Source organism: Chlorocebus sabaeus, chromosome 22 (genome assembly GCF_047675955.1).
Source record: "Chlorocebus sabaeus isolate Y175 chromosome 22, mChlSab1.0.hap1, whole genome shotgun sequence".
Classification (NCBI taxonomy): Eukaryota; Metazoa; Chordata; class Mammalia; order Primates; family Cercopithecidae; genus Chlorocebus; species Chlorocebus sabaeus.
This window is the reverse complement of record NC_132925.1, coordinates 18,128,688-18,140,898: the sequence shown is the minus strand read 5'-3', so window position 1 is coordinate 18,140,898 and position 12,211 is coordinate 18,128,688. Positions and strand designations below refer to the sequence as shown.

Here is a 12,211-nt window from a genome sequence, read left to right as displayed (position 1 = left end):
AATTCTCCAGTGACCCTGTGATTCATTTTGTTTCCTGGTAGTTACTTACCACTTTCTAGTTTTGACAGATGTGCTTTTCTGCTTTTTTTTTTTTTTTTTTTTCCTTAAGAAGCTTACTGAGCTTGCAAAGAAAAGCTCTAAAGGAATAAGGTTAAGGAGCTAACTCAGCATCAACAGAGACAGATGCCTTCTTGTAATTGAACTAAAACCCTTAGACTTTCTATAAGCCAACTCTCTCTATTCTAAGCTATTGCCTTATTTTTATTTTTACGCAGACCATTTCCCACTTAAAATTCATCATCAAAAATAAACTTTTTATTTCTTCCTTAATGTTTATAGTGATATAGATAGTCTAGCAAAGATTATTCAATAAAGAGGTCAGACAGATTCTCATCATGATTCATCCCTGCAGTGCAGAAGGAGACACTAGGGCATCCTAACATAATTTGAGTGACAGTGAGGACGTATATGATCTGACAGATATTTCCGAAAAATACGTGCCCCAAAGAGCTCCACTGAGTCCTGTAAAGAGAATAACTTCTACTCTAGTGCTGCATTCCTTCAGATCAAAAACCACTTCATGAAGTCTCCTCTGAAATCTTGCTTATTCTTTATCAGCTACCAATATTTCATTGTGAACGTAAAAGTTTAGCAGTCATCAAAGGTTGTCTCAAGATGATAGGACACAGAATTTTGCTAAGGAGAATGTGCAAAGCACTGATTTACCTGTAAATGAGAATCTCCCAAACTGGCTGTCCTGGAGGAGTACTATTTTGGAAGAATGTAAGTATCGTGGTTTGTTTTGTTTTGTTTTGTTTTAAAATGGGATCTGAGATCAAATGAGTTTGAGAGACACAGAATTCAGTAGAACTAAACAGGCTTTTTTTTTTTTTTTTTTTTTTCAGCTGAAGCCTTGATTGTGTTAATATTCATTCATTATTTAAGAAATATTTACTAATACCAGCTATACTTCAAAGATAGTTATAAGTGTTTGGGAGGCCTCACGGAAGAAAACAAAGATCACTTCCTTGCAGAGCTTACATTCTAGCAGGATTAGACAGATTATGAACAATAAGCATAACATAAATTATATAAGACATGCTAAACAGGATGAAAGGCAGATTGCTAATGCAGGTTGTAGGAGGAAATAAAGAACATGGCATTTTTAAAAAAGAGTGGTCAGAGTATACTTCACTCAATAGATGATATTTTCTCAGATATTTGCATTTGTTAAGGGAGTTAGCCATCTAGATATCCAGATGAACAATATGTCAGGCAAGGGTGACAACAAGTCCAAAGGCCCTGGGGTAAGAGTGTGACCCCTAACAGAGTAATAAAATGTGTAATGTTTCCCAAACTCATTTAGTACAGAACAGTTTTTCACAAAACATCTTCAGTGTAGCCAAGTACTTTGGGAAATGTTAGCGTAGATATTGCTTTTACTAAGTGAAGAGGGGACCAGGTAATAGAGAGTGCTAGGGCTAAGGGGTTGGTGCCCTGGATCTCATAAGAGCACTGCGGTGGAACGTACTCAAACAAACTTTGACCACAGTGCAGTCTTCCAACAAGCAAAGTGACAGTAGTTTAAGATGAGCAACTTTTCTTACATTTCTTCCATTGGCTCTTCAAAGAAGGCTTACTGGCTCAAAAATACCAAAGAAAATGCTTCAACGTTTCTAAACATTACAGAAATTAAAATTACAATACCCATCGAATTAGGCAACATTTAAAAGTCTGATAATACCAACGTTAAAAAAATATTTTAAGAAATAAGATCTCTCATTCACCGCTAGTGGAGAAGTAAATTGCTACAAGCACGTTGATGAGCAATATGATTGTGCCCAGTAAATTTGAAGGTGTGAAAATTATTCAGCTTAGCCATTTTACTTCTAGGTATTTACCTAAAGAAACACTTACACATGTGTACAAGAAAATATTTATAGAAATTTATTGCAGGATTGTTTGTAATAGAAACATAAGAAACAATGCCCATCAACAAAAATACGAATAAATGCAATGTTATGTATCCATACTGAAATACCATATAGCAGTTAAAACGAATTAACTAGAGGCACATTTATCAACATAATAAATCCCTAAGCATAATGCTGAAAGAAAAAGTAGCTTTTAGTAGTAAAAGTAGAATATGACACCATTTGCATAAAGTTTTAAAACATGCAGAAATTTGTACATTATTTATAGATACATACATATACAATAATAGTATAATTGCATATAATTATAAACACTAAATCCAGCCTAAGAAGAGAAGCAAGGATTTATTACATCATTCTGTATATTTGTAATATTTTATATTAAAAATATATTTTAAAGACGAAAGACATGCTCAAGAAACATAGGAGAAGGTTTTAATGCATGGACTAAAAGAAGACATAACCCAAACCAAAAGAAACAAATATGATTAAGCAGTTACACAGAATACAAAGTGTCAAGAACACAGATCGATTTGAGGAAATTTAAGAATTTCTCTCACAACACTATATTTCTGGGAAGAAAATGGCTTTCTTTGTAAGTCCTAGTAAAAAGGTCAGCTGTTGCTGCGTTGCTCACCTTGTGGTATTCCAGTTGAAGAAGATTAATTTCAACGACATGACCATTCATTGGTACTTTGCATATGTGAAGTAGAAATATTTTGCTAAATATTTTCTCTAAGTATGCAAAGCACCTTTAGGAGAGTATGTGGCCGTAATTTAACGGTGACAGTGTGTGCTTTGCACACTGACCACGATTAAGTTCATTTTTATTAACTGGGTTGCTTGCTATTAAATAAACCTTAAATTAAACCACTCTTGTTATCAATGAAATAAACCATCATCTTAAAATACGATTATTTATCTTTAAAAAGATAATTATATTTTGTGTTTGTGCTAAGGCAGTCTGTATGCATTTGGTGAGGAAAAGATTCCTTTCTGGATTAAAAGGAACCATAGGATAATGGAAAAGGTCTTCAAATGTGTAATTAAGATTAAATTAATCATCTTTTTTTCTCAATAAGCATATTATTTTGCTGAGTCACTAAGTATATTTAAATGATATTGCACTGGATTAAGAGGATTAATGCTTAACCTCACTTCTTTGTTTGCCTAGGACTGCAGCTGAGGGTTTATTGAGTATGGATTGAGCATCACACTAAAAACCTTCCCTGGAAAAGGGGACCAAAGGATGTAAACTGAAAATTTTAAAAATCTGCTTTGTTTTCCTCATATTGCTGAAGATTCAGATAGATATCTGCCTGTAAGTGATGTGAATCAGTTTAATCTACTGAAACAAAGTACAGCATTGAAGACAATGTCTTTTTCCCCCCCTAATACATTTTCCCTGGCGTGCTGTTTATTTTTTTAAAGACACATGAAGAAGAAATCGTGATCACAGTATTGGCTGTATCCACCTGCATCCTTTTTGTCTGTTTTTGGAAGAGATGATCCTGGCTTTCCAGTTGGTCTCCTTCACCTACATCTGGATCACATTGATACCAAATGTTTGTGCTGCTTCTCGCATCAGGATGACACATCAGCGGTGCTCCTCTTCAATGAAACAAACCTGGTAAGATGCTCATAGTGCAGTCCATGGAGTTACTGCCCAGTTTCTCTCACCAGTTGCCTTAGACTGACAGGAAACCTAGAAACATATCTTTAATGGTAGCACATCTTTGTAACCATGTCTGTCTCTGGAGATAGCATTCATGCATCATCATCAGTCACCTCTGTTTGACATCTGAAAGAGCAAGATCTTGGAATTTGCTGACATTTGTAAATTTATTTATGCTTATTTACGGAGAAAACGGTTAAAGGGTTCATATAAGGATCCTCTTTCAGGGAATGTATTTCCTCAATTACTAATACATTTATTACTGATACATTAAATACTTGTTTAATGTTTCCTCAAATGTATTTTGAGTAGAAATTAGTCTAAGCACCAACTTCATTTAATGTCAAGTATTTGTAGGGTATATAGTTTCATGGATTGATGAAATAGTATCAAAAGGCATTAAAGCCATTTATCTTCCAACAATAATTTTCATATGTTTGACAAATCCTGAATATCAACACACGATCACTATTTTCTTCCCATCAATAATCAGGAGTGTGTTTGGATGTGCTAGTAAGGGAGATAGCTATCTGTGAGAGTGACCTGTTTGTACACCAACTTGCTTAGGGCTTTATAGGTTTTAGTACTAAAAATGCCAGGAATCCCTTCAGCCCCAGGCATACTGCAATGATTTGTCCCCCTACTACCCATATCAAATACGTCTTAATAATCAAATAACGTCTTTGAGAAAGTCTTCCCTTTTCACCAAGCACCCTATTTCCAAAAAGACCCAACAGGAGAAATTGTGGAATGAAGATAAGAGTATCATCTGGTTAATCCTGGCAGCCAATGGGGTGACAGATGTTTAAGCTAGATTGTCCTCACATCCTGAATATGTATTATGCACTCACTGTAAGATCAGGAAAGAGAACGTAAAATTTTAATAAATGTCTTCTGAAGTCTCAGGTTTAATGACCAAAACCAAAAGAGGTGTGTTACTTGATTACGGATTCCTGCTCTGCGATTAAAAATCAGGGATTACCTCTCACACTTTCCTTCCACACTTCTGCTCCCAGACCCAGACCTGAGATGATACGAAGTCTTGTTCCATTTAACCACTTTCCCAGTCTTCTTCATAGCAATTAGCTAAGGAAATATTTGGGAAATGTAAGAGTATACCACCAGACTCTATTTTTTTTTTCAGGTAGCTTATTACATTTTATAGTATGTTTTATCTAATTTTAAAAATTAATGGACTTAAATGCTTAAAATATTATCTCTCATCCAAAGAGTAGACTTGTACAGTCTGGTGGATGTTTAGATGAGGAGGAGAGATGATTATAGTAGCTAATTCATCACACCAGCCCACTATCAGTGGCAGAGTTGCTACAGAAAAAATCTACCATGTGTATTTTTTAGGTGACATTTAAAGAACAAGAGAAGAACATTGGTTCTTTGTGGTGAGGTAGAAATTTTTCTCATGTTAAATGCCTCATTTTTAGATCCTATGTAAAGGAAAAGAAGAAATTTAGAGCCTACGCAAAAGCAGACTTCTCGCATAGGAAAAGCCAGGATTTCGGCCATGTGGGGCCAATCATATTTGTTGTCACTTCTCTATATCCTAAATGAAGTGCTCCTTTGAGTCACAAGCAGAATGGGATTCATTAAAATTTATATCTGCTTCTTTTGTTCTTCAAAGAAAAACCCTCTAGGGCACTGGAGATTGCATAAACCATCACCTGGTTCAGAAGTAGCCCCTTAGAATGAAACCCAGGCATTTCCCCTGAGTAAGCAGGGTAATACAGCCAGCCAATTTCTGAGCTGTCACTCAAGCACTCTGTCATGCAGATTTTAGGGCATTAGACCAAAATACAGTAATTACTGTATACAGTCATTTTTCAGAGTAAAGGGCCCAGGAGTCTTCCTACCTTAGTATGTGAGTAGACACTGTGAGGTTCTTTGCCCAACATCCAACCTGATTATCAGCCAATAATTAAGTAATGAATGAATGAATGAATAATCCACTCTTCTATAATGCAAGAGAACTAATAGAGTGAACATGAAAGGAAGACATGATCTTCGAAAATTATAAGGGGGATTTATATATGCATTGTTTGGGGCCAGTTTTTATACAACAAAGTTCTTAAATGTTTTGCTTTTAGTTGTTTTCATTCAGAATATAACCTCAAATTTTACTCGAGAGATTCCCTTCTTTCAAAATTTAAAGACTTTAAAAAATGTTTATTCAAAGATACCTTTTGTTTCCTAAAACCAAAGTAGGGAGAGGTGTGAATAAAGTAAGTTTGGCAGGTGGAAAATGTTCCCCTTTTACCTAGAGAAGAAATTTTGCTCCTGGATAATGCAAAGAAGATTAAGCAAATAGACTCATTGAATATTTATTCATTCTTTCAACAATTATATTGAGTGACATTTACATGCGAGTGCTGGGTTGGGGGCTAAAAATACTATGAGAGCAACGTATTGACTCTGGCCTTGAAAATAATCAGCAGAGTGCTGGAGTCTGCTCAGACTGGCTTGCAACAGCCAATCGTTTTCAGGAAATTTATCAGCTGGCTGTTAAAAGCACACATTATTAAAAATTAAATTATATAAGCCTGCAATTAAATTAAATAATTTCTAAGATAAAGGTAGCAAATACTTAAAACTCACCACTTCCTAATGATTTCTCCACATTTTATTATCATCTGTTGCTCTTGAAGTTATTTTATTTAGGTCTATTGTAACTATGGTAGAAATACAACAATATACCATACTATACCATTTATCCTATCCTATCCTATCCTATCCTATCCTATCCTATCCTATCCTATCCTATCCTATCCTATCCTATCCTATGTGCTAGGCACATCTCTACCATACATGTTGTTGGTAGCCTGAAATCAGCCATGGTGGAAATATTTACACCATGGAAATAAAACACTATAAACTGGGGCTTTTTTTCCTAAAGAGTCACTTGTTAAACATTACCCTGAACCCAATGTAAAAGCCAGTAGATTCTCAAGCATGGCAAATCCAATGCTACCGCAAGCTAGACAGAAGACAGTGGCAGAGACTACAACTACAAGGTATATGCTCCTCTGAGGGAAAATGGCTGGTCAGGTTCAGCCTTCTCTTGTTTTTGTTTGTCTTTTAATTTTTAACTTTTTTTTTTTTTTTTTTTTTCTGAAACAAGGTCTTGTTCTGTTGCCCTGGCTGGAGTGCAGTGGTGCAATCATAGTTTACTATAACCTCAAACACCTGTGCTCAAGTGGTCCTCCCACCTCAACCTCCCAAGTAGCTGGGACAACAGGCATGTGCCACTACACATGGCTAATTTTTTGTTGTTGTTGTTGTTGTTGGTTGTTTTTTTGTTTGTTTGTTTGTTTTTGGTAGAGATTGGGTCTCTCTATTTGCCCAGGCTGGACTCAAACTCCTGGCCTCAAATGATCCTCCAGCTTTGGCCTCCAAAAGTTCTGGGATTATAGACATGAGCCACCATGCCCACAGCCTTCTCTTGTTATAACTTGAACCTTATGTGGCCAGATTTTCTGACTTTTTTCAAAAGAAGCAAGAAATCCAGGCTTTTCTCTGAATTTTTCCAAGTTAATATACCATGTGGACTGTTTTTAAAAAATATCTGCAGACTAGCTGCTAATCTAATTTCCTCATTTCGCAGATGAGGCAACTGAGGCCTCCTCACTGAGCTTTTGGTCTGACAGAGGTCCAAGTGAGATGTGGGAACTGTAGTGTTTCAAGTGAAGCATTCTCTCTCGCTGGCTTTTCCACAGAAATGTTCATCTGCCTAGATGTTTTCTTTTACAAGAGACAGGCTATTGATAAAGTCAGGTATGTATTTCCAGAGTTCAGAAGTTAGGAGTTCAATCAAAGCCTTAAGATTCACTACATCTTATGTACCACATTTTCTCTAAGACATTTCAAAAACATCCAGGGTCTGGAAATAAACATTGGATCAAGAATTATGAAGGTTTTCTTCATGATGAAAAATTGGACCAACTGATTTTCCCACTACTTTATCTTATTCCTTGAATTTACATCCATGTATGTAGCCTAATAGAACATTTTTGGTTCATTTTGTATTTTTCTAAGGAAAAACAATAAGCCTACAAAAGGTTTTTAAAATGTTGCTTACATTATTTGGAACAGTTAACTGAGCTTCAGTGTGCACTGGTTCACAATAAAGCTTGACTGAGAAAAACGTCCATGTTATCAAGAGGCCATGCTTCTGGAATGACAAGAAGAATGAAGTGATAAGGTGGAGAGCTTTGACCAGATTCTTATTTGGAAAGGATTCTAAATGGCAAGTCCAATTTGCTCTAGATAATTTATGATACAAATAACAATAACAATAATGGATTTTTATGTGGAAAAAAATACCTAGAATCTCAAGGCTTTTGTTTTTCCAAGTTCATGTCTAATCGTTATTCATGAAACTACATGATATTTTCATGTTTAAAATCATAGCATAGAAATCATTTTGTATTTTCTTCACTTAAGCATTTCTCACATTGCTTCACAGACACCATAATGCTATTTTTAATCACTCCATATTATTAATTTGAATTAAAGGACAAGAATTATCTCCTTTGTTTCTGAACATTTATTTTCAAGTTTCCACTAAGATAAGTAACAGCAATAAATGTTTTCACACATGTCATTTTTTCCTTTACCAAGAAAATTATGATTTTTCTCGAATTGAATAATTGAGTAACGCATATGAAATATCTTTATAGTTCTTGAGATGAATTTCTAGGGGAGTTTACCAATATGTATACTCCCACCTGGAAAATAGAAATATTTGCATTTCATCATATCCCTTTTTTTTTCCCAAGACGGAGTCTCACTCTTTCGCCCAGGCTGAAGCTGGAATTCAGTGGCACAATCTTGGCTCACTGCAACCTCTGCCTCCCAGGTTCAAGAGATTCTCCTGCCTCAGCCTCCTGAGTAGTTGAAATTACAGGCTCCCGCCACCACGCCTGGCTAATTTTTATATTTTTAGTAGAAATGGGGTTTTGCCATGTTGGCCAGGCTGGTCTCGAACTCCTGACCTCAAGTGATCCGCCCACCTTCGCCTCCCAAAGTGCTGGGATTACAGGTGTGAGCCATTGCACCTGGCCTCATCATATCCTTCACAGCATGGGTCACTAACATTATGTTTTGTCTTTTGCTAATTTAATAGGTATAAAATGACAGTTATGGCTTCAATTGGTATCATACTCTTGACCCCCTCAATTAAATACTTTTAAATATGCTTAGTAATTATGTCATCCCTTGGGTAAGTAGTCTCTTCATATCATACCTAGTTTTTTATTCTAGTTAATCCATCAAATATACAGGCCTCCAGGCTCTAGGGAAAGCAGTCTTATAAGGCAACCAGCCGAGTGTTTGTGATTCAAGTCAGATGATTTTTTATCATTCCACTTATAAAACTCTAATGCCACAGAATAAGTTAGGTGTATTTCCTTTTCCTCAACCAGTTCTAGTTTTTAATCCTTTGGCTACTATGTCCTCTTTGAAGACCCTCTTAGTCCCCCTGAGACCCCTCAAAATCCAGCCTTTCCTTCCTCCCAGACCTCCACTTCGTCACACAATTACAGTAGAGTTTCTGACACTGAGAAGAGGGAGCATAGAAATATGTTTTCTTTGTGTGACCCAGGAAGGAAAAAGCCCTAATTGAAAGATAAAAACACACCTATTACCAAGACTCGCACCTACTGTTTCTCAATCTTCATAATACTTTATGGGAAAGGACAAAGATGAGGAATGCTGGTGAGAGGTTCTCCCAGGAATTGGGATATCTTTGCTTGATCCCATCAGGACTCAGACTCCTAGAAGATCATCTCCTCAGACAGAACAAATCCAAAAGCTTCTTCTCAGTAGCTGCTAAACTGAAATCATTTTTTTCTAGAATGAGGGAGAGGGGAGAAGACACAAAGCGGTTTAAAGTGATATGTGTATAGAGTAAGACTAGAACACGCTGAGCTAAATCTGATGCTGCATTATATAGTGATCCTTTATTAAGAAATTTCCTTCTGTCTCCTTGGTTTTATCTCATCTTTCATTTTGTTAACCTTCCTGTGTAGGCATCAGAGGCCTTCAAACCAGGGTGCCTATCCTCCTGGGGTACAATGTATTATGCCTCTAAGGGTAGATGCGAGGTATCTGAGGGGCATGTAGACATGAGTAGTTTTAAAACAGTTTTTGGATCTTTAACTTCCTTCTGACCTCTTTCTTAAAACTGATCTGTTCGCCACCTGCAGTCTCCTTTATTACCTCCATTTAATGATTGCTGTGTCCTACCTGGCAATATAAAGGCATCCCTCTCCCTCTTCCTGAATCCTACAAGTATTGCCCCAGTGTGTAAAAAGTTCCTGGGTACAAAGAGATCATTACAAATATTATAGTTGAGATAGTGGATGACGCTACACAAGACATCCTTTTCTTAATAGCAATTCTCTATTTTTTGCTTTTAACAAAATTGAAGGAGGAACTAATTAATTTGTCAGGTTATAAATCATTAAAATAATTGTTGAAGATAAACTCTACAGTGTGAGTTTTGAAAAATAAGTAAGGAGTTTAAATAATTAAGTTACATTGTTAAAAGAATACTGAAACAAAATTTCTTCAAATTCCATGTACTTCCACATATATGAACAAACTTTCTCAATATTTTCATCTATAAAGATTAAAAAATAAGAATAGAATTAATGCAAAAACCCAGCTTTATTTCAGCAATGAGTAATACCCATTTGCTGATACATAGAATAATTGGGGAAAGCGAATCATCACTTCATTAATAAATGCACTTTTAATAAAATTTTATTCTTAATTTTAATAAGTATCAGTATTTATACAAATTATGTTTTATTCCATTTGTAATTGTCATAGAAAATAAAAAAGTCAATTTCTTTGCTTACACATTTTTCTTAAAAAGGTACATGATGGAGTGATAAAATTATACGAAATAAATAAAATGGAGATAGAAATTTTTTTTTTAAAAAAAAGAATGCAATAAAATTTCTGATTTTTAGAAAGCTTATTCAGGCATATTTAAATGCATAATGTGTATAGTTAGATTCATTGGATACACTTAAAGGAACAATGCGTTTTATTTGAAATCATCAATATTTGAGTAATTTCAAAATTTATGATGAAGAAATGTAAATGTCTATTTAAATATGTGTGAGGGGAATATATAGATTTTCAAAATTCATTAAAAGGGTATTTAAGCAGCAGATCCTTTTTGGGAAATGGAAGATACAAAAAATACAAAAAAAGGCAAAAGTAGATAAATATGGAACATCTCATTGTGTACCTGAAGAGCCCTCAAGTTAGAACAGGTGCATGTGCTTTCGCATGCTGCCAAGAGAGCATTTCACAGTGGGCTCTGCCTTTGGCATTCTTGGGATTCTTAATTAAGATTTATCCTCTTCAATCTCATGGAGAAGTATGCTTCTGAGCAGACACATTAGTGACATGCCATTTAGCTGTATTAAAAGATTATCACCAAAGGGGTTTGCAGATTTTCATGAGTTTTCACTCATAGTTACATTTCCATTTTTCTTAAAATAATAACAAGTAGCTAGCTTTTATTAAATGTCTACTATTTTCTAGGCCAGTGGATCTCTCGAGACATTGTTATACATGCAAATTCTCATACCCCAAACCTATTGAATCAGAAACTCTGGGCATAGGGCCCAAATAAAGCATAATTTGGATGTATGCCAATGAAGATAATATTTACTTTGGTTTGGTGCCTTGAACATAGTAGGCATTTAATACAAGCTAGCTGCTATTATTTTTTTAATAAATTGTTCATTCTAGCTCCTTGGAAGAACTTTTCTAGTTAATTCTAACTCCTTGGAAAAAATAGTTGTATGTGTTCAATTATTCATGGGATATAATAGCTTAACATGTTTAAAATAAAACTCACTGCCTTCTACCAAAAACAGATTTCTTTTCCCAACTTCCGCATTTCTATCCATGATAAAATATACATCTATAAACCTCTGATGGCTTCAGCCAGAAACTTCCCTATTGAAAGACCACACTGGGTGATCTCAGGTGCCCATAAGATGTATTCCTTCTAGCAGCTGCTCCAGTTTCTGAAATTCTCCCCATCAAAGTCACTTTATTGTGTAAGAAAGTTCACCTACGTGTCTTATATTAAAATTCACATCTGTTTCCTGGAGAAGACATGTTTTAATACAAAAGCATATCAGCTCTTCAGAATGACTAGGATTCACTTAGTAGAGCCCTCAGGGTCTTGTGTTATTGCTCCTGCTGCCCACGACGATGGTGGAGATGATGATGGTGATGATGATGGTGATGATGATGATGATGGTGGTGATGATGATGATGATGGTGATGATGATGATGGTGGTAGTGATTATGATGATGGTGGTGGTGATGATGATGATGGTGGTGGTGGTGATGATGATGATGGTGATGATGATGGTGGTGGTGATGATGATGATGATGGTGGTGGTGATGATGATGATGATGGTGGTGATGATGATGATGATGGTGATGATGATGGTGGTGGTGGTGATGATGATGATGGTGGTGATGATGATGATGGTGGTAGTGATGATGATGATGGTGGTGGTGATGATGATGATGGTGGTGGTGGTGATGATGATGG

General features: G+C 35.7%; 1 protein-coding gene across 1 annotated transcript in view; it reads left to right on the top strand.

Moving 5' to 3' along the window:
• Positions 1–3,439: 3,439 nt before the first annotated feature.
• Positions 3,440–12,211, top strand: part of GABRR3 (gamma-aminobutyric acid type A receptor subunit rho3) — a 55,042-nt gene continuing 46,270 nt past the window's right edge. The window contains exon 1 of the mRNA XM_073009605.1: positions 3,440–3,564. Coding sequence (XP_072865706.1) covers positions 3,440–3,564 — 125 coding nt within the window. The remainder of the gene's footprint in view (positions 3,565–12,211) is intronic.